General features: G+C 36.8%; 1 protein-coding gene across 1 annotated transcript in view; it reads left to right on the top strand.

Annotated features, from left to right (window-relative positions):
• The window catches only part of arrdc1b (arrestin domain containing 1b), a 49,803-nt gene extending 26,828 nt beyond the window's left edge, over positions 1-22,975 (top strand). Inside the window, exons 2-8 of the mRNA XM_053478623.1 lie at positions 1,635-1,745; positions 9,494-9,544; positions 14,516-14,670; positions 16,078-16,260; positions 16,392-16,568; positions 17,200-17,680; positions 19,204-22,975. Of these exons, the coding sequence (XP_053334598.1) occupies positions 1,635-1,745; positions 9,494-9,544; positions 14,516-14,670; positions 16,078-16,260; positions 16,392-16,568; positions 17,200-17,680; positions 19,204-19,271 (1,226 nt within the window). The 3' untranslated portion in view covers positions 19,272-22,975. The remainder of the gene's footprint in view (positions 1-1,634; positions 1,746-9,493; positions 9,545-14,515; positions 14,671-16,077; positions 16,261-16,391; positions 16,569-17,199; positions 17,681-19,203) is intronic.
• Positions 22,976-23,409: the final 434 nt, after the last annotated feature.

Genomic DNA, 23,409 nt, shown 5'->3' with positions numbered 1-23,409 from the left:
TGTCTAACGTCAGCCTGCAGCCCAAACTGTAGTTTGTGTGTTAACCTGTGGGGGCAGTGTGTCGGGATCTGGATATAAAAGCCCGCCGCTTCCGGGTTCACTCTCTGACTGCACAAAGTCGGATTAAGGAAGTTTTTTTTTGTGGTATATAAAGAAATGCGAAAATTTCCGCGTAAGTTTTTCAACAGTTAATTTTTTTTATTTTTTTTTATTTTGCCCTTTTCCGCATTTCCCTATGTATAGCATGCAGGATCATGGGATATATCCGGTCCTCCGAAGCGTAAAATGAACGTGAAGAAAACGCACTAGAAGCGGTTTCCTTGCGTTCGTTGGGTTTTGAACGCCAAGAAAAAGCTGCATGCAACGTTTTTTTAATGCCGTATAAACGCGCAGCCGGACAAACGCACGTCACCAAAGCCCGTGTGAACACTCTTATTGACTCCTATGTGTAGAAAACACTCTGCGCTTGATGCGCGCTCACCGGACGCTACGAACGCCAGAAAAATGCTGGAATTTAACCCGTGTGAACAAGGCCTAAAATCCCCTAGTCAAGTTGACCCTATCACATAACCTGAATTTATTTATTTTTTTTCAATCCTGAATTTAAATAAAGCCGGGCGACACTTGCAAACCATTTAGTGAATAATCCAGCCAGTTGTTTATTGAGATATGCGTCATACTTTTATCATTCGAAACTGTGCGATCGTTTTGCATGCGCATACTTGTGTGAAAGTTTGGGAAATCCCATCAGACCTCGAAATACTATAAACACACAAAAAACAGACATGCATACCTGCCTCAACATTCAGAATGACATAAAATATATTTACATAAAAGCAATATGAACAAATGTGGGAGTAAAAAACAGCCAGTCTGCGTAAAGATGTCTAACACCTTGCTACTTTAGTGCAGTTTTTTTAAGCATCATCTCGTGCTTTGATCAAGCTTTCGGATAGCTACGTGTCATAGAGAAAAGGAAGTAAGAGTAGTATCTGTCTAACAGTTTGTAATCAGATAACTGGATCTGATGAGAAAAAAAGGTGTTTTTTCCAGAACTACAGTATATACTGTATAATAGAAGAGAATTCACCATGTGAAAGGGTAAATTATATTTTTTTTTCTTTCTTTCTTTCTTTTCCATGATGCTTACTTTGAGCATTTAGTATTAGGAGGAAAAAAAGTCAAATCAAATCAAAAAACAAAGCCATTGTCTAGAGCTTAACAGTAAAAAAAAGTTATGCTGCACTGAAGTGTAACGTTCCAGATGTTGAATTTAAAGAACTCTATCAGGCTTATTAAACACAACTAGAACTCAGATGGTCGTAACGTTCTAAATGTCTCCGCTGGTGTGAATTATCCAACTTAGGAAGGAATAAAATGCAATGGGTCATGCTGTTTAGGCTTATTTTTGTTCTATAATTGCTCGCTATAGCCATACCCATTGCTTTATTTATCTTTAATCCAACCCCGCAATTTGCCAAGGGTTAGATTTTACACTAGTTAAACAGCAATGTGTATTCATTTTGCTCCCTTTACTCTTTAGTTACTGTACATGCATTGCTCCGGAGCACTGATTAATTTCTGTTAAGGGTATTGATTAGCTGACTCATGTCCCCTTTTCCTTTTTTCTCCAGCCATCAAGGTAAACTGCGTGGGCTCCTGTGGCATCTCCAGCAAGGTGAACGACCCCTCATGGATGATGGAGGAGCAGTACGTCAGCAGCATGCTGTCTGTAGCTGATAAAGGTAAAAAGACAGACTCAGGTTTCATCTAGTATTTCTGACTTTTCTGGTCTATTACTGTAGAATGCATTCCACTGTTTGTTTTTTTTCCAGTCTGTTGAGAACTTCATCACATGGACATTCAGATAGTGTTTGTAGATGCAGGCTATACCTTTTTTTTTTTCTTTTTTCTTTTTACCAAGTGAGGCAGAAATGAATAGTGAAGATCAGTTTAACCTGGTCTAGACATTGCAATGATTCTTTTAAACTGTTTTCTCCAAGCAAAGTTTTATTGGAATTTATTTGAACATCCATTGTACAGTATAACAAAGGAACTTTTTCCAGTTTTCACCGCAAAACCTTGCGAGTGCAAAATTTTCCATTTAAATGAAGGTGCAGAAAATTCAAATGCAATATAATACCTCATCCAGCGATTGAGTGGTGTGTAAGTGCTATACTTTATTTAAAGCATTGTCTGTTTAAATGCATGAATAATATTTAAAACATTACAAATAATAAAAAAGAAAAACCATGAAAACTGTAAGGTTATAAATTTTTTCAGTATTAAAAGTATACTGTGGTTGCACGATCCATTCAGACTCTCCAAAGGTCTGCAGTAAATTGTACCAAATTTAAACTGAGCAAATTAAAGATTTATGTTCAGGGTTGCCAGGTCTCCACTCAATGACATCTTGACAAACTGCACAGTTTTTTTAACAGATCGGAAACTAATCTAGTAACTTGATCAAATACTGTAAAAAGGTAGGAGTAAAAGTAACGGCTAGGTATATTATGAGCACAGATTGAGCCTGAAAAAAATGGACCCCTATGGAGAAAGGCCTGTTTTTCTTCCCGTCTGTCAGGTTTCTAATAAGTACGATTCATCTCTAAAAATTAAGTGACTCATTTGCTTCCATGCCACCTACTGTATGTAGGTTTTGACTAACCTGCAGGAGGTTAAAGGAGAAAGAAAGTTACATGTGTTTTTGAGCTTGACTGCATGTCTCATCAAACAGGAAACCCAAGCAATCTTGCATATTTTGTGGAATGAATCATCTATCCAAAACATTTATAAATATTTAATGCTGGTGATCCCTTCTCTGTTTGTCTTGAATTATTGATGGTTCAGTTGACTTACATAAAGAGTAAAATCCATTTAAATTCTATTTTCTTTTTTCGGTATGGTGCGTCTAATAAATAGGCATCGTCACAAATCAGCTCCACGGAGATCCCGGTATAGATTTAGATCCCTACTAAGCAGATCAGAGGTGGCAAGGTAAATCTCCCTGAGGATATCCAGACTTGAAAAACAAACCCGTCACCCACTCTTTTGGATAACACTGGGTGGTTTAGTAAAGTCAAAATATCCACATTAACAGCGTCTGCCAAAATGCCTTAATGTCAAACAGAGAGACTTAAAAAAAAGTGCTTTGAAGTTTCGTCACTAGATAGATTCAGTATGCTGATAGGATGTTCATTATGCGCTTGTTTCCTGGGATAAGCAAAGGAAAGCCTTCATGATGACAGCAACTTTCTGTGTTTCTTTCTTTTTTCTTTCATCAGTAAAGCATTGGTGAAGTATCTTTAGATCAGATCTTAAGTACATAGTGTTATTTACAGGTTATTGTGATCAGATCACTCAAACCACCATTGGACGTGGTTAGGGATGCACAAGAGAAGATAATATGCTTGAAGCATGAATGCAAAATCATTCTGGATGCCAACAAAGGACCACTTAATTGACTGCATTTCTACCCTATCTGGAAAATACATAATAGTTGTGAAAAATGACTATATCATCACACACATGCACACTTTAAAACTTGAGTTGCCTAAACAGAACCTTGAACTCAGCCTGAACCAACGCCATTGGGATGAAAAGTAAAGCTTACTGTGCACCAGAACTTTTCGCTCAAACCTCGCTAAACAAATCATCAGGCTGAATGGACAAACATCCAAAGCCACATTTCAGGATCTATTGCAAAACACTTCCTAGTGTAAGCTGTTATAGAAGCTCAGATGAGCCCAAACTTCATGTAGGCATAATACAATACCCAGTGCTTTTGAAATGTATATAGGGCCTATATAGGGCTGGGTATCAATACTTTTATGGCATTGACCAATCAGTTGGTTTCAAATTTTGATATTGAAGGAATAAATCTTCGACACATCAGTGGAATAGAAACATGCATCAAAAAACAGAGACAGAGAACTTATAGATGTTGTATTTTGAGAGGCTTGAATACAGTGTGCATCACATAGTAGGTCTAAGCGATCTAAATATAGCTCAATCTCAGATGCCTTGATGCACCAGGCATCTAAAGGCATTAATGCAAACATCTGAATGGACATATGACCAAAAACATCACAAAATAGTTGATGTCATAAAAAAGATGTTTCGTTTTCAACTGCGATAAGGACAGACCACAGCCATCTTCCTCCCAAATTTCCTTTACGTTACAAACTTTGCTTTAAAACCTCCATCACTGGATTCCTCGTCATCCAATATTACAGAAGACAGCAATATGACTGGGAGTTTAGCAGTTAACATTTAGCAGACAAAAAAATTAATTGGCCAACCTGTACATGTTTTTGACTGAATTTAAATTACTGTAATAGTTACCGTGCCAACGACTTCAACTTGGGCTTCTGTCTATTTTTATATATTGTTCAAGTGTGGATTTAGCTTCTGGGAAGAGATAGTTAGCTAAATCAAAGGCAGAACCTAGTTAGTGGTTTCGAAAGTACAGGAGTCATCTGGTATTAGGGAGCTTTTAAAGCTTAGGAAGGATGATTCTGGCTTTTATAATTTTATTTATTATCATCAGAAGTGGGCACACTACACAAATCCTATTTTTACAGTAAGTGTAAGATTTCCTAGGGCAAATATTACTTAAGTAGAAGTAGAAGTCCATCATTTACTTGTTTATTTGAGTAAAAGTATTAAAAGTACAAGGCTTGTATTAGTCCATAATAATCTTTCTCTCTCTCTTTCCAAATTCTTTGCACCAGTGAGTTGTACGTTTTGCACCAATGGTAAATGTACTTAAGTAGGATAGCAGACATTTTCTGTACTTTTGTTGTTGTTAGTCTTTCTGCTCCTCCTGTCGAGTTGTTGCCACCAAGGACCAGACTGGCACAAGTTTCATGCCAGGTGCCCTTTCTTACACAACCCTCCCATTTTATCCGGGCTCGGGTGCCACTTGCATGCAGTGCCCAGGTAGTATGGGGTATGTCAACCCACCGAGGGCAGGACTTGAACCCAAATCTACAGGTCCCCAAACAAACAACATAGAGCCTTAGTTGCCTGAGCTACCACAGCCTGTTTGTTGTACTTTTGCGTAAAAGTAAAAAGTATTCTCTAATAAAACTACTCAAGTAAAATACAGATGTGTAAAAGACGTCTCTTTTTTTGTTGTTAAAACTGATCTAAGGGGATTTTGTTATGTCGAAAAAGTATCGTCTGGGAATCAACATCGAAGTCATGGTATCAGTATCAGAACCGTTACAGAAAATTCTTGAACTACAGTATACCAGCCATACAGAGGTAGCAATAGGAGACATGTACAGTAGCTATCCTTCCACTTGTCCACACCTAATACAGTTTAGGTTTTGGTGACATGTTGTTTGGTTTAAATGCTAAATCCGTTGGAGTGATTACAGTTGTCTGTTGTCTGATAATTTAATATTCCATATGTGTTGCAGTAAAAAAATAGTATCAAGGATCAGCTGTTTTGGTTATCTGCTTCCGTTATCAAGTCCCTTTCTTTTAATACAGGAAAAAAGTAGTCTATACAGTTCTTTGTATGGATTTTTGCACTGCTGTGTTTAAATGTGTGGGTCTATACACAGATAACATGCAGCCCGTGCTGTCTCAAGTTGTATTTTCTCACACAAGTATTCGCTTTGTTCTTTGCCTTCTTCCTTCCTTCCTTCCATCCACCCACCCATCTCACCTTGCTTTCTCTTTGTGGCTTTTTGTCTTGTTTTCTACCTTTTTTGCTTTGTTGCTGTTTTCCCTTCTTCTTCTTATTCTAAGTAATTGAGTGTGCAATATTTTGTAAATGCCTTTTGATTCACCATTGTTGAATTTGTTCTTGAAGCTTTATTGAATCACAATGGATCACTATAATTTTTTTTTTCTTTCTATAGAATTTCTTCTTTTTTATTTATTTTCTTTTGTTTTATTTTCTTGGTACAGTTCTTTAACTAGACATTTATAGAAGTGGTCTTCTGATTCCCTTAAGTCTAGCAGACAGTTGTTAAGTAACTAGCCAGATGAAGTTGTGTCTGGAGTGGAGTGGAGACATAAAATTAGTATTTAATTATACCCACTGTCTCTCTGATTAAAATAGGAACGCTCGGCTCGAGTGCTGTGATGCATTTATACTGTAGCAGGCTAATCTATCAGGCACGCACTGCTTATTGGTTAAACTTCACCCCAACCTCCTCGATTACAAAATAATGTAGCCATCTTGTGGCGTGAGTTTGCATGTTCTCCCCGTGCTTGGTGGGTTTCCTCCGGGTAATCTAGTTTCCTCCCACAGTCCAAAGACATGCAGATTGGGCTAACTGGCTTTCCAAAATTGCCTGTAGTGTGTGAGTGTGTGCCCTGCAATGAATTGGCACTCTGTCCACAGTGTACTCCACCTTGTCCCCTAAGAAAGACTCCTGGTATAGGGTTCGGGTGCCCCGCATCCCTAAATACAGGATAAAGCGGTATAGATGATGAGTAAGTGAGTGATGAGACAAAAAGGTTAACTTTTTTAAAGCTGTGTGTCCTGTTATATCTGGCGTAAAACTCTCCCAAAAATTTCATAAAAGAACATCATACCAACAGTCATACATGGTGACGGTGTTAGAGTGTCTGGTTCTGGATGACTTGCCATAATTGATGCAACCATAAATTCTGTGCTTTACCATAAGGAGAATGTTTGCCCATCAGTTTGTGACCTCAAGTTCAAGCGCACTTGGTGTATGCAGCAGGACAGTGATCCGGCTGCATACACCAGCAAGTCATCAAACACTTGACTTTAGTTGTTGGAGCCAAGGATAATACAACCAGTTATTAGGTTTAGGTCCACTTTTCTACTTAGGGTTAGGCAGGTATGGTCAGCCTTTTTCCCTTAATAAATTAAACAAAATATAATTTTACACATAGATACCCCAATTAAATGCAAACAGTTTTCAATTTTTGATGGTTTCATGATCTCCATCATTTAAGTATGACAAATAGGTCAGGAAGGGGCAAATACTTTTTTCCAGCACTATACATATAGAACCGTAAATTATAACCTTCAGTGTCTTAAGGCCAACCCTAAAAGAATGCCATTTAAGATGTTTGTGATTTGGCAAGCAAAACCTTGCATTGTTACACATATTAGTTGGCCTTCATTTATTTACAGATGTTATCAAGCCTCCCAAACTGGATTTTCAAGACACTGTGTTCAATGAGGTTGGAAAAAAAGGCAGGTGAGACGAAAATGCAATTAGTCAAAGACTGTGTGTACCTGATAAACATAATTTAAAAGTCATTTCCTTAACGGAAAAGCTCATAAGGTTTCAGCACAGGGTTTGGAAAAATGATCTTGTTTTTCTGGCATTACCTGAGAAGGCACTTTAAATAAAAATGGTTATTAGTTAGTTAGCACACACAGGTTCCTTTTTAATAGTAGCCCTAGCAAGTGTACATTTACTGAACATTAGCGAGTAACAAAGCAAAGAGTCAAGCTTAATTTCCTGTGTACATGTGCATAATTTCAGAGACGATGCAAGAAACAACATTTGTGATTTTCTCAATAGTAGGCAAATTCTTTATGATAAGGAAAAGCAAGCAAACAAGTGGAATAAATGATTCCTCAGACCACTCCAGACCATTCTACTCCATATCCTGACCTCTCTTTAAACATCTGTTTAGAAAGCAAGCAACGTACATTAGCTGGACAACCAGCTCAGTGAATACACCAACAATCTCTGCTTCTTCTTTTCTAGCTTTCTTTTCTTCATAATGTCTCCTTCAGGGGTGGGCCTTAAGGGCCTTCTGGATCATATCAGAGAAAATGAACAACTACAGTACTTGCCACTTGGTCCGTTTCTGCTGTGAGCACAGGCTAGGGAGCACACAGATGCCTTTTTTTTTTTTTTTTTTTTTTTAGATACAAGAGTCATGGTTTGAGGGTGTAGTACAGTCAGTGATAAATAGAGGTCTGGTTTAGCTCAATAAAATGATGAATGCTGCTGATTATAAAACTGCATTGATTGGTTCAACAAAGTGATTGATGACAAAAAAAAAACAAAGTGACATGGTTACGGTGTACTACATATGTACAGGGGGTTCATTTCAGTACACCAGGAATTTTTTATTTTTTTATTATTTTTTTAAAGAAAACATTTAACACATTTAAAACATAAGGATTGCAGTCAGTGACTACCTGAGATCTGAAAGCCATGGACATAACCAAATGCTGAGCTTCCTTTCTCAAGATGTAATATATAATATGTTACAATATAATATTATTATTATTATTATTATTATTATTATTATTATACAGGGAGTCCCAAAAATGTTTTGCATCATTTAAAATATAACTATCCGAGTAACTCTATGTTGCATAAATTTTCAGGACATTCTCAAGAGGATAAATATATACATTTGTAATTATACAGTAACATTATTTAAATAAAATCCTATATTAGATTTTTTAAAATTTCTATGCTTTTTAAATAAGCTTGACTGCTCAATGCATAGCTATTGATATCTGCAGTTTTGCTGCAGAGTTACAAAACAAGACATATCCACAAAGACACTGTCAGTAAATCTCAACTATAATGCTTGGAGTACATAATCTCCTCATATGCTTTCACACACTGCTCCTGTCGTCTTCTTCTTCTTCTTTTGGTTCCAATTCAAATGACATTAAAATATCTACTACAGTAACAGATAACCAGATGACAGAAACGACAGTGTAATCTTTTGCATGACTCCTAAATATATATTTTAATATAAATGCACATGTGTCTCTGTTCTGGTCTTGGTGTTAAGCAAGCTTTAGCAACTGTACATTCAGAGGCAAGCACTTCAGACAAGAGCCGCTCCTTCTCATCATTTCCTCTAACAGACCTCTTCCGGTCTGTGGGACAGCTTCATGTAAACAATACGAGATTTATGGTGTAATTCTCAGGCAGCAGTGATCGTGTTTAATTTCCGGACAGCTGGGTTTTTGATACACATTCAATTCATCATGTAGTACTATTAAACCTTTTTAAAAGCGTAAAAATAGCATGGCATGGCAGGGCGAGACCAAGAAGTTAATCATCCTTGAGCAATGTGTTTCCTTGAACTGTTCAAATTGCCTAGTCATAGTCTTATCACTTTGACCTAAACATCCTGTCTTAGTATGTTGTGCATGTGTATGCCTTGAAATAATCAACATGATCTCAATGTTGTCTCCACCCTTTCATTGATTATTTTTCTATATTGCCCCACTCTGAGGTTGCACTCACTACAAATATCTATTATGAGCGAAAATATGGCACATTTTTACCCACTGTGCACATTTTACATTTGAAATGCTTTGCCGGTGTTATATATATATATATTACAAATATGTTTAATCAGTTCCGAAACCCCAGAGCCTGGAACTTGAATATTCACTTTTAACTTTATTATCATTATTATAATTATTATTTATTTTTATGTATACCCATTTAAATCCAACTAATCAAGTAACACCTGATTAAGTTTTTACAGCTCATCTCATTATGTTTTTCAGGAACCCTACCACCTGGAGAGCACAGCTTCCCTTTTCAGTTTCTTATTCCAGGTAAGATCAAGAGTCACACTGTTCCTGCTAATTATTTAAATTAATTAAACAGGATTTTTGCCAATTAGCCCTTAGAGCATGTGACACTACAAACAATTTGAAACTGTAGGTAATGATTTAAGAATGATTTATTGCATCAGTCTAAGGTTATTCAGTAATGGTCTGTTAGTAGTCCAGGTCTCGTTCCATTGCTCTCCGCTACGTCCTATTTAGCAACTTGGAGTGTATTCGGAAGCTGATGAGTTTCACCGCCCTTTTAAGAAAGGGTGGGGGTATTTTTAAACTGCTAAGTGCTTTGTACGGAGTTGGAAGATCAAACATGTGCTCTGGGTCTAAGAGACATGATAGGAAGGAAAGGAGGGCGATTTGTTTGCCGAGCTTTTTCTTTAACAGCATGCTGGAACGGTTCTCATAAACTACTTCCTCGACCCACATCCACATTTCAACGACCACTGATAACGGTGTGTCCCTATTGCCTTGGTCCTTTCAAAACACTAAAGGATGTTGGGTTGTTTAAGACTCCCTGAAGCAAATTCTGTCATTTTCTTGGGAGTCTAGTGAAGTTTGGAAAGGGGACAAAAACATCCATTTATTAAATCCGCATATCTGTGATTGCATTGTAAAATCAAAGCATAAATTTTTTTTTTTTGGAGATTGTTTCTAAAACGTGGTATTCTCTATGGTGTTCTACAGGGAGCCCTACTCAGTCCTCTTTTGTTTTCTCTCTACATGCTGCCGCTGGGTCAAAACAGTAAAATAATTATGCTTTACACATCAAGCATTATTGCTTGCATGAACTAAAACTTCCCTAAGTATACTGTAAACAAAACAGAAAACAAAGACCAAATGAGGAATTTTAGCTACAGAACTAAAACCTGTTGTAAGAAACTTGGGTGATTTCCTTGATTCTATTATGTAAGACAGCAGCCAACTACAGTATATCATTTTGAAAAGCAGATGAATAAAATTTATTTTATTTTATTCATGTTTTTATTTCATAAACACGTACAATGAATTACTTGAGCGTTCAAGTCAAGCTGTTCAAGTCAAGAAGTTCCAGTTTAACTTAAACACATGGTATAAATATAGACATAGATCAAAATGGTACATTATTGCTAAAGATGTGACTTAATGTGATCAAAGTGCAAAAACCATGGCGGATTCGATATCAAATCCTGGTAAGGTTGGAGTTGCATTTGGAAAAGAAAAGTATTCTCGGAATTTTATTGCCTCTCATTAAATATTTAATATTAAGTATTAAGACTTATAATTATTAGCATGTAAGTGTTTTTCGTGGGAAGGGCCTAATTGTGAAGTGTTCATTATATCACCATCAGTTGATAGTCAGTGTTTCACTTTGTGGTGGGGGTCTATAAAATGACCGACAAGACACGAATGTAAGCTGAAATTTCAGATCAGGAAGCTATGCAATACCCTTTTAGGCACCAGCCTAAACTATGCATTTAAATAATTTTTATTTCATCTTTCACATTATTTCTAGTAAATACTTAATAATATTGCCTATTGTACCTATTAATATCAACACCAAATGTCTGTTTCTCTGCGAACCATTACTTCACATCCAGATGGCATGTGTTGACTAACACTTTTATGACCAGCCAGTCACACAGACCTTAATCAATTGCTTTGCTTTTGACGTCGAAGGGATAGTTTGTTTTATGCGTGTGTTTAAGAAAGGTTATGTGTCGGTAATCCTGTAAATCTTATCATGCATGTGACCTTTGTTTTGCTGATAGTAAATTCGTACATTTGGAATTATGAGTTAGCAATAAGTCATTTCCTGTTATTATTCTTAAAATATAGGATATAAAGTCTCACCAGCTCCTTACCAAGCCCCTTTAACTCGATTCGAGTGTGACAATAAATCTGAGTTTGTACAGATGATCAATGTCATGTTGTGCCCTCTGCTGTCAGAAAGTTGGTACCATTTTCTTATAGCCTTTTTTTTTATTAATTGATAAACTTTAAGTTTAGGAACATCTATTTTAACTGTTAAAAGTGTAATAACCCATTTCAATGCTCATTCTCTGTTTGCATTTTGTTCTCAATGGAAATTTTTTTCTAGCTTTGAATTAGCTAATGTACGATATGTGGTAAACTAGCATAATGGCACCAAGAACATTATAATGATTGTCATTATTAAAGAACGTTTATAAAGATGTCAACATTACAATATTGTTGAAAATAAAGAAAAAGGAGAAGAACGAGATAACCTATTTTTCAACTTCTGACAACCTTCCAGAAATCTGGATGATGCAACTGTCTGCTCAGTGCTGTGTTGTGCCTCGTGGACCGTCCCTAATAATTAATAGGGGTTAATGTGTTTAACTAAGGTTGAGTGAGTCTGTTTAATATAAGCGGATGTTTCAAGCATGAAATTTTAAAGGAATCACACATCAATTCAAAAACAAGAAGAGTATAATACCCTAATGTGATTATTAAAAAGTGTTAGGGTTACGTACATTCATATTTGTAAATGCTACAGTATCAGTACGACACCAATGGCCTAATCGTTACTCATGGAATCACTTCTCACTAGTATTGTTGTCTGATCCCTGGATGTTGACAGAGCTAGCCATAAACCTGTCAGACAGTATCAGTGAGCGGGGTTTGGCCAGAGTGAAGGCTTGATGGTGATTCTGGCTGACGGGCCTCTCTATGTCTAGCTCATTATCAGCACTTAGGTTACAGTTCCAACAATAGCGCTTTCTATAGGGTTTGCTCTGGGCTTCAGGGCATTTCAGAGAAAAAGGCTAAATTCTACTGCTTTACATTTTTATTTGCATTGCTTTTCTTTCTTTTTTAAGTGCAAGTGTATTAAATTATTATTGACATTACATTATTATTATTAGTCCCGATGTCATTCAGTCATTAAAGTTGATTATTTGGCAAAAGTTGCTTGATATAACTTGATCTGAAGACCATTTGATTAATTTAGAGTGCTTTCCCAATTTTTTTCTTCTCTCTCTCTCTCTTTCTTGCTTCTTTCTTTCTATCATTAGCATACACCTTACAGCGTAGCCAAAGTGTGATAGAACTTAATTAAAAACAACAAATCGTTTATTGACACACCGTTGGATGTTGCTAAAAAATTGTTACAATGGAAGGGCACCATCACACTCTTCCGGTTTCCTCCGTTCTCCGGTTTCCTCCCACAGCCCAAAAACAAGCAGATTAGGCTAATTGGCGCATAGTGTGTGAACGTGCATGTGAGTATTGACTGGAGGACCTTTCAAGGTCGTACAATGGTCAACATAGGCCTCCAGTGGTCACCATTGGTCCCTGGTTGGACTACAGAGGTTTCTAGATGGATGGATACTACTTTCTAGTTACATACCTGTCAGGGTTTCAATGTGTCTGTCATGATGTCAGAAATTTTCTTCATTAGGTGCAATGAGTTTGAACCAAGTTATTACTATGTCCGAACAGATCCCACTACGTTCTTACTAGGTGCTTATAACGCGCTTACTATGTTGTCCTGTGCATCTGGCAGGTTGAATATAAATACCATGACACGCACAGTGCTTTTTATCACAAAGTGATGGTGTGAGGAATTGGATTGGGATTGTACTTCTCGGACACAGACTTAGACGCTTTGACAACCTGCTGCATATGAGCCATAAAGGTTTTAAGCGCCCAGTGAATTTAATGTAAACTTAAACTCTAAAAACGCTAAAACTCGGCATAGCCCTACCATTGTCATAGCATATGCCTGAAAATGTCACAGTGAAAACTTAATTGACGGATCTACAATGCAATGACATCCCAATGACAACTGAGAACAGGCAGAATACCATCCAGGCTTTCCCCTCTGTGTCATGCTTGTAGAACATTAGTGGAGTCCCTCAGAGGTTTTAGTTACACCATTAATGCTTCTTATTGAGTTCTTCCTGTGTGTTGCTTTCACCACATCCTCAGAAGGTTTTTCTTTTTTTTTTTTAAACACCCAGTTCCACGTCAAGGGTGACAATACTACGTCCCACAGTGGTCGTATGAATGCTTACTGCAGTCACACGATTTTTTTGCAGATGTAGTGGGAACATGGCTCAGTGTGACACAGGGTAACAAGAAACGTCATACAAGCTGCAGTGTATGTAAATGTTTAAAAAGATCAAAGCTTGTTTATTTGTTTGGACATTTGATGAGAATTTGACAGATTTTTACGACGTCTGTCTTCATTTCCCGAGAATTTGCTGTGTTAGAATGTATTAAAATTTTTACATTGCAGGTAATTTGTAAACAATTTAAAAACAAACTCAACTATTTTGAGTACTTGGTGTGACTTAAATGAAAGAACTTGAGTATTCGGGGATGTTCTGTCAAAAAAACAAAGACTATTTTGGGACCAATCTGAATAGCAAGCCATGTGGGCACTGTTATTTGTTTGTGTGTTTGTTTGTTTTTTCATTCATTTGTTTCTTGATTAATGTATTTCCATGCATATTGGCACAAAATTCTTTCTGGTTTAATGGCCAGCCATGCGCTTATCTATGTTTCTATCTTAAATACTCCCCCTGATTTAAAGAATCAGGATTAAATATGGATTTCCCTGGCCGTTTCAGTTGGATCTTTGTGCTCTGTGCTTTTTTTTTTCTTTATCTCCTTGTTTGTCTCTGTCATCCGCTTCCATTATTAGCTCCCCTAAATGAGCCCCTGCTAGTCACTGTCCTACCCTCGTGGAGGATAAAGCTCTTAAATCACATGGACAGTGCTATGTACAGCTCTGAGTAATTAGCCCTAATCTGGCCTTAGTCTTCTCCAACCACCATTTAATTTTTTTTATTCATTAAATAAATAATTCAGAAAATGGCAGCTTTATGTATTAAGTAACCAGGGTTAGTGCCTTCAGTGGAGAAAGTGATTATTTTTTTTTTTTTTTTTTTTTTCAATTTGATTTGGTGCTTGTTTTTTATGACTGCTGTCTAAACTAACCAACTGTCCCCTTTTTAGCACACGCTCCCACTTCTTTTGAGGGTCCGTTTGGCAAGGTTGTGTACAGAATAAGGGCTGTAATCGACACGCCACGTTTCTCTAAGGACTACAAGTCTCAGAGACCCTTCTACTTACTCAAAGTCTTGAACCTCAATGAGTTGCCTGATGTGGAGGTGAGAAGTCTTATCATTTATTATTATTATTATTATTATTTTTATTATTATTAATAGTTTGTACGCCAGTCACCTTCCTGATCTGTACACTAGGTGCATTTTCATAAATTAAATTTCTATATTTAATGTCTTGCACAAGTCCTCACCCCCTCATCTCTTTTATTGTGCCATAATCTGGAACTATAACTGGATTAACAGGTATAATACAGTATGTCAATCTTTATGATATAGCCTATATATATTGAAGTGGCTAAGAAAATTAATATAATTTGCAAAATTCACAGAGTTGTGGTTGTGGAAGCATGCATTCCCATTGCATATTGCAACACTTAAATTAATTCTCTTGCAATCGGAAGTTACATAATTCATCCTGATGTGATCACACTATAAATACACAGTTCTGACAAAATATCAATCAGGCTGTGGTTCTTAAACAGTTCCCAATTTTCCAACGTCCTGCAAAGCACCACTGCATCCATTATTTTATGCTGAGATTGCAGTGAAGAATTCTCTTCCTGCAGGTATGGGAATTGTTTTTTAACAGCTCCACTTGTCGTGCTAGAGAAATTGAACAAGACGGCTATTACGAATCTTTGCGAATCTTATAAGCCTGCGAAGGCAATTTTGTCCTTCATGCAATTAAATTTAAATTCTAAATTTATTTTATCAGATACACAACCATACACATGAAATGAAATGCGCCGAAATGCTTATACGACTGCCCGTGACATAAAAAGAAATATTTCACTACAATGAAATAAACTGCACTAGAGCGTACAATTATGCTAAAAATTGAATTTTTTAATAATAAATGTAAAATAAGAATAACACTTATAAAATGAATGAAAATACATAAATATGTAATATTTTGTGATATGTATAAAAAGTTACAAAAAGAAAATACAATTAAAATAGAACAGTATAAATTATACAGGATTTACATACAGTACAGAAAGAAATTTGAGGTATAAAAGTGATAAAAAAAAGGTTTTGTGGGTATGACAGCAGCAGAATGATTAAAACATGAAGTATGAAATAAAATGGTGCTGATATGTATCTTAATGTTGCTGTGGTTGTCCATGTTCCAAAGTGCAGGTATGTCTTAATGAGCAGCGTGTAAACAAGAATAAGTATTGTGCAACATATGAGCACTATGCAAATTTGCAACAACCTCCTGACTCTGATGTGTAAGCAAGGGTGTGTGTTTTTCGTGTGAAGGAACAGAAAATCTTTGCATCCATCATCTCCACATGAAGTATCCTTAACTAACCACTACAACAAACCTAAAGGGGGTGAATACTTATGCAAGCCTATTGTTGGTGGCTATACATTGTCAAAGCCAAGCAAGAAATAATGCTTTGTTTAATTTCACTTTTTTTTTTACTTAAAAATGATTTATTTTGCCAGCAACCAAGTTGCGCTGAGACGAGTAAAAAGTTCACCTACTTCCTGGTGAAGACGGGGAACCTCGTGCTGAGAGCTCAAAGTGACCTGAGAGGATACACACCAGGTCAAATTATCAAACTCTCCACTGAGATCTACAACAAGTCAGGAAAAGACACAGGCTATATCCTGGCCAGTCTTATACAGGTCGGCAAGCGTGCTGTCTGATATTTCACTTTCATTTCATCTTAACTTTGTAAAGGATCTCTTTCAGACACTTCCCCGTGTAGGTGGTTACAAGCTCATTTCCATTTATTTTTGTTTATGGCCTCCTGCAGAAAGTGACGTATAAGATGAAGCGGCCGCTGTTTGATTTGCGGACTATTGCGGAGGTAGAGGGAGCAGGAGTCAAGGCGGGGAAGCATGCAGAGTGGAAGGAGCAGATCATTGTTCCTCCTCTTCCTCAGTCTGCCCTGGCTGGCTGCAGCCTCATAGATATTGAGTACTTTATCCAGGTAGGTCCAAGTCATTTATCACACTCTGTAATACAGACAACCTTTTTGGCAAAGTACACACTGGTCCTTCTGATTTGTGTGACCATTAAATGTTCAAAGCAACCATAAATATATTTCACTGGAAATTTTACCTTGGCTTCGTTTTTACAGAGATCTACAGGATGTACGGAGAAATGCATCTTTCGAGAGCAAAATAGTCAAGTTTTGCATGTTTGCAGTAGTGAATATGCAAACTGGGAGTTTTCTACCTAAAAGTGCAAATAAAGGCAGATATGCAAATACTAGGAGCATTCAGGTCAAACTGGGACTTTTGATTGTGCAGAACACAGTTGTAAGAGTAAAAGCTACCTTTATATCCCTGCTCTACTATTGCATTCATCCCAGGGTTCCTGTAAATGTCAATTGTTTTTTTTGTTTTTTTGCCTTTATTTATGAGATATTTCCCGGTTTGACTTGAACACTTCTCGTATATTTAATTAGCACCCAGAGTATGGTTTAGTGCAGCTGGAAAGTCAGGAACGCACATACAAATGTGCCGTGAATCAATCTGGAAATCCAACATATTGCTCAAACTGCTGAACTCCTAACCAAACATGACTACTCATTGTTTTTCATTCTTTTAATCTGAAAGGTTTCACTAAAATCTCCTGAGACAGTGGTCACTTTGCCCATCTACATCGGAAACATCCCAGTCAACCTAACCCCCACAAGACCAACTCTATCAAGCCCGCTCCAGCACGGAGCCGGGCTTCCCACTATGCCCAGCCACAGCCCCGGACCAGTGGTGCCGAGCGCGCCCCCAGCTGAGGACGACGAGGAAGAGGTGCAGGGTGCAGGAGGATTAAGCAGCGAGGAAATTCCCACCAAGAGCCACTCACAGCAGGACCACTCAGGCCAGTCCATTGCCATGTCTCCTGGGGCATTCAGTCACGCTCCGGCCCAAGCGCTTCCTCAGGGTCAACAAGGCCAGTCAACCGAGAGTTCTGCGCCTCTTTTCTGTGTCTCCACAGGGGCCACCATTCCCTTTTTCACTGACAGTAATGCCACGCCCGTGCCCACTACCTGCCCTCTCATTTTGCCTCCAGAGTACAGCAGCTGGGAATATCCGCATGGTGAGTAACAAAACTCTGTTGACCTGATTTACATGGTGAAGAAATAAATAAGACGTAATCGCTCATGCATGGAGGATGTAATTATAACTTGTCTGAACTAAGGATAAAGACTCATTTCCTACAGAAACTTTACTGGAAATACTTTCAGAGCTGCTGTTACGGTATAGAAATTCAAGCAATGGTAATACAAGTGTTGACATTAGCTGCATTAATATGAAAAATATTTCTTCAAACTGATAGAAATCATTACGATTAGAGATTCCGCTTTACCTTAACTATTTACATGGATGCTGATCCAATAAGCTGTGTGGTCCCATGCACAAAGCAATAAATAAGAATATAACTTTTTTTTCTGACATGCCCAAAGGGATTTTGCTCATTATGAAGCAATTAATCTGGTGGAAATATAACATTCTTTTTACGTTGAGGTTAGGTCACGTTTCCAATAGGTAGCACAGTGGTTAAGCCATTTGACTAGTAATCAGAAGGTCCCAGGTTCAAGCCCCACCATTAGCAAGTTGCCACTGTGGGCCCTTGAGCAATGCCCTTAACCCTCACCTGCTCAGATGTATAAGGAGATAAAAATGTAAGTCGTTCTGGATAAGAGCGTCAGCCAAATGCTGTAATGTAAAAGTATATAATTGGTATACATGTTAAATGGTGGGTCAATCAGTGCTTTTTCCTGTTCCAGAGACCCAGAGGATTATAGTCTAAAATAAAAACTGCTGGAAGGAAGCTGTTCTCATGGAGGTTACCAGTCAGGAACGGAAGCAAAATTTCCTTCCTGCAAACCTGTCAAGTCACCGAATGTTACCCTCAAGTGGGACAAACGTACAGGAAGAATAAATTTATTCCACCAAGAGAGAAACGATCAGATCGAGTGTTTAAAATGCCAACATTCACCTATTGAACAGATTATTAATGCACTCTTATTGGACTGTTCCGATTGAGGTGTTTTCATGGTGCATTTTCATTTGGATTGGGCTATTGTTCCGATTATTATTGGGATATTAGGGTGCATGTAAACCTTTTACAAAATTTTCCTCAATAGCAAGGGTATTGTTCAAGCTGAAATGTAACACTGTACTGTGCTGTCACTGATATTTATTCATAGCTATATTGATATTTGTTGATATTAAGCCTGTTTGCCTTTAATGTTGACATGCATCTCAGGCTAATTATGACCTAGGCCAATTAGACGGGAACTTTATCCAGTTGGAATCAGCCAATAAAATCTTAGAAATTACATTAACAAAGCTCTTCTGGGAAATCTACTGCTGAAATAGTACTTAAGATAAACATGCACGTCAAAGAAATCCGGATATGTGATCTCCAGAGTAGTTCCTATTGATTTGTCTAATCCTAAAGATGTTCCACCAACCATCCAAATTTAACGAACGTCCTCGAGTAAAGAGTTGATGCAAAATGGCTTTAAAATTAGACTGCACATTTAGCCATTAGACATTTCTGGGTTTCAGGACTCAAAGTGACCTATTCCTTTTTCTCTTCACTGTCTTTCCCAGAACCACCTCCCACATATGAAGAAAGCTGCAGCAGTACCAACTCAAGCTTCAACACCAGCATGACGTAGATGACTACTGAAAATGGAAAATGCCTGTCAGTAAATCTGCAACTTCCCCTGCTGGACACTCCAGGCATTTACCATCCTCCCCAAAAATGACCAAACGTATTCAAAGGGATCTTTTCACCTGATTTATAGAAACAATATTCCTGGGCTCCTTGGTGTGGAGAAAGGTGATCATGGTAGCACTCCTGAACTATAAAGCTGCATCTGTGATGCAGTGACAAACGATATACACAGTTTTGCTATGTGAGTTCGCTTCTGTGTCCTGGAAACACAGGCTGAGTCAAATCAGAGCTAGTTTGGAAAGAACTGCGGTCACTCTAATGTTGATCTGTGAATATTTCCTCAGGCCTTTGCAGTGTCAGACTGCGGCTGGAATGTCATTCAAGGAGGACTGATAAGATTTTTATCAGCACAGTTAAGAGAATTTTGTGTGGTCACTGATTAGTTTTTTTTTTCTTTCTTTTTTTCGCTGAGATATATATACAGTATATATATATATATATATATATATATATAGCTATAGATATAAAGGTAGCTTGTTATTATTGGTATTAAAGGGATTTGACTCTTGTTCTTCTAGCTCGTATTCCATTTAAACCCAGCTTCAGAGGTGCCAATATTTATGGGTTAACTATGATCACAGCAGTCACTAAAACTTCCATATGTGATTTAGTTATGCAAAATGTAAAAAGAAACATGTATTCCCAAACATGGGTATAATTCATGGGTGTTTCATCTGCTTTTCAAGTAGGCAGATATCATTCCCGAAAAAAAAAAATCATCTGAAAAAATGTAATAACTTGCACACGGTGTAAGTTCTCAAAGCTCTAGCTTGGCGTTTAAGCAACATCTTTCGCGGAGTTCGGAATTGCGCGAACAAAAAAAATATTCCTCATGCACGGAGCGGTGAAAGGAGTGTGCAGAGAAACTGTTGCGCAATAGAGTAGATTAGTTCACTTCTGCAAGCACTGAGAGCACTAAGCACTGTGCGCCTCCTTTGCCACTGTTTATTAGCAATTTGATATTACTATTCTCATCATTATTAATAATTAATATTGATATTATTATTATTATTATTATCATTATGGCTACATCATGGTGTCCATCCATGTTGAAGTAAGTTATTTTTAAGACAGTTTCCTGAGAAATATGATTTGAGATCTTTGACATTTCTGATCTCTTGCAATGGAAATTGAAGAGCCACATGTAAGCCATTATTAAATACTGCTGTGATGATAGAGAATACACTAAAGGGGAAAGGACATACAGAGTGTGGGAAAGATGCACATTTGCTATTGGTATTGCAGTAGCTTTGTTTCAATGAGCCAATTGAAATCTAGAAAACCAGGTGCTTATCACAGAAAAATATCCACTGAAACAGAAGGTGTTTAGGCTTCTCTTGTTTGCAATGTTGGCACCTCTGCTGTCTATCGATTACATGCAGAATTTGCTTCTTGATAGTTTCACGAAGACATTTCTTACCCCCTTAGATGTTATTATAATCAGATTTGATTATGCAGTATGTAATTAATTTTAAACATTTTCAACTGTTATTTAATTGAATGAAAATATCACTAGACAATAATGGATTCAAAACATAATTTCTATTGAATTACTTTATAGTATCCTAATATTAAAAAAACAAAAAAACAAACATCAAATCCCCTCGCCTTTCATGGGTCCGGTAAGTTCCTGCATGTATTCCTAAATTAAGTAAGTGTCTGGCTGCAAGACAGGAAATGTTTTATCTGTTGTAATTTAAAATGAACCCGGGATATATCGGAAATTTTGATTTGTCAGATTTTATTTTAATGCAGTAATCCACAATTGATGGAGTTTTAAAATGAATTCCCAGTTGAGGCCTTATTCTGCAAGTGCTGTGTAAACCCCTGATGTTGTTTCTCCAGTATTGTAAATGTCATATTAATTCTTCAGACCCTTAAACTGTTTTTCTTTTTTACATTGAAGCACAAAACGGCACTTTTTAAAAATAGAATTCGACTGTGTTTCTGTTTGTGTGTGTGTGTGTATGTGCATGTGTCATTCCTCAACTCCTGAATTTACTTTACTGTGATTTTCTGTCATACATAGCAACAGTTTTCTTTCATATATTCAGTCAAGAGTGTTAACCATTTCTACACTGTTATGTCTTTGGATCATACGAAAGAGATTGCATGAACGACTGTCCATCTGTTCGTCTGATTTATTTTCTCTGTGGATCATTTTCAGTACTGTGAGAAAAAAATGAATGGCATTTAGGGTAATGTTTATGTTTTAAATGAAACTTTGTTAATTGATCATCTTTCTAAGCGAATCACTGTGTTAGAATGCAGCATCTATTCAGATTGTATTAAAATAAAGAACTATGATTTAATTATGGAATTAAATACAATGGTTGGTGAAAAAAATGGGAACAATGGGAAAGAGATAATATATAGGAAAAGTTTAATAGTTTTTAATATTTATAAATACGGAACTAAGTTCTAGAGACCAGTATGTTTCTATTTTAAGTATTGAATGCATCACTATATGTTTTTCAAAATTCTAACAAATGAAGGTCACGTAAAAAGGTTGTTGATTTGTAGCCAAACAAAATGGTGCTCCCTAAGCTCCATGTGAGAAGATCAGAAAATTCTTCCATGTTCATGCTCAGCTCTACATTGCCTGATGTAGCAAACTAGACAAAATGTCATCCAACTACATATTATTCATAAAACCCTGTTTTGTTTCAATTTTTTGCGCAATCTACAACACATGCCTTAAATCTAGAGCTCGTAACTGTGCAAATAAAGAAATATGTCAGTATCCATTGTTTCAACGAGAAATAAAATACAGTGAGATTGTGCTGTAATAGGAAAAGGATAATAATAAAAGAAAAGAAATAGCCACACATGAAGTGGAGGTACTGTTACCACCCTGAAGTGGATTATTTTCATTTTCAAAAAAACAAAACACTCTGGAGGTCATTTATTCCTATCAATTTTTCTTTTTTTAAAATATATTTTTCATATCAGTTATATATTTTTTTATTATGGGATATGCTATTTGCACCCAGGTGTCCATATAGGCAATAATGCCAGCTGCACCCAGAGTGTAATAGCTCATGTGTGTATATAATAACCCTATGTTGTCAAGTCCAGCTCACAGTTGACACTAGTGACTCCTTCTGAAAATGATTAAATTAGGTTGAAAATTAGATATACCAATATACAATAAATTTTGCAGCTAAACTGTCAGTGTCTTAGACATTGAAAATCAATTAAAAACTCCAAACCAATCAGTCTTCAGAATCCAACAGCACTGTGGTATAATATCAAATATTCTGTATTTCACAATGAAATGTGAAATCTATGTGTTGACTGAATACATTCTGGTTCTTTATATACACTTAAAAGTTGTTCCTGTCTTAAAATGCCTTGTCCCTCCTGGCATTAATTTCCCATCACCAAAGGTTCAACAGCTTTATATTTGTCATGGTTTTTTTTTTCTTCTTCTTCTGTTGACATGGTCTCTAGTTTTGTATTTTTCTATCGGTATGTATAACGATGTGTGTATTGCGATTTTTGCGAGCAGTGTTGTCATCTGATCGTTGTTAGCAGGCTTTTGGAATACAATAGTACCACTGTGGAAATATTTGAATCCAAATTAGTTCTGTTTATTAGTACATTGTACTAATAAAAAACTCATTAGTATCTATCGCTTTACAACCTTTTGTGTCATGAGTCTTTATTTTGTGGTTGTAATAAGGATGGGAATCGTTTTGCTTAGCAAATCAATCAAGCAAAAAAAACACCAAAGGTTTAATAACTTATAAAATCATAAAATCCCATGATTTCGATGCAATAACAGGCTAGTTTAATTCATGCAAATTTGAGACAAAGCTCAGCAAGTTCGTCACAAAGATTTCAGCTATGATGAGTGTTCTGTCCTTGCGTTAAATGTAAGTTATCTTTCAAGCCTGGCTAGCACCTTTAGTTTCACTTGCAATGTACTATAATATGGTTATAATTTATTGCAATAGTAGGTTTAAATTGCATCAACTTAAAAGTTTAACTTTTTTGCATCGACCAGTACATTAATTGAAATTTTCAGCAGCTAACTCTGGCAAAACGTGTGCATTATCTTATGTAATAACTACAAC

Source organism: Clarias gariepinus, chromosome 19 (genome assembly GCF_024256425.1).
Source record: "Clarias gariepinus isolate MV-2021 ecotype Netherlands chromosome 19, CGAR_prim_01v2, whole genome shotgun sequence".
In the NCBI taxonomy this organism is placed as follows: domain Eukaryota; kingdom Metazoa; phylum Chordata; class Actinopteri; order Siluriformes; family Clariidae; genus Clarias; species Clarias gariepinus.
The sequence above is the reverse complement of the archived record's forward strand: the minus strand, read 5'-3'. Positions and strand labels throughout refer to the sequence as shown.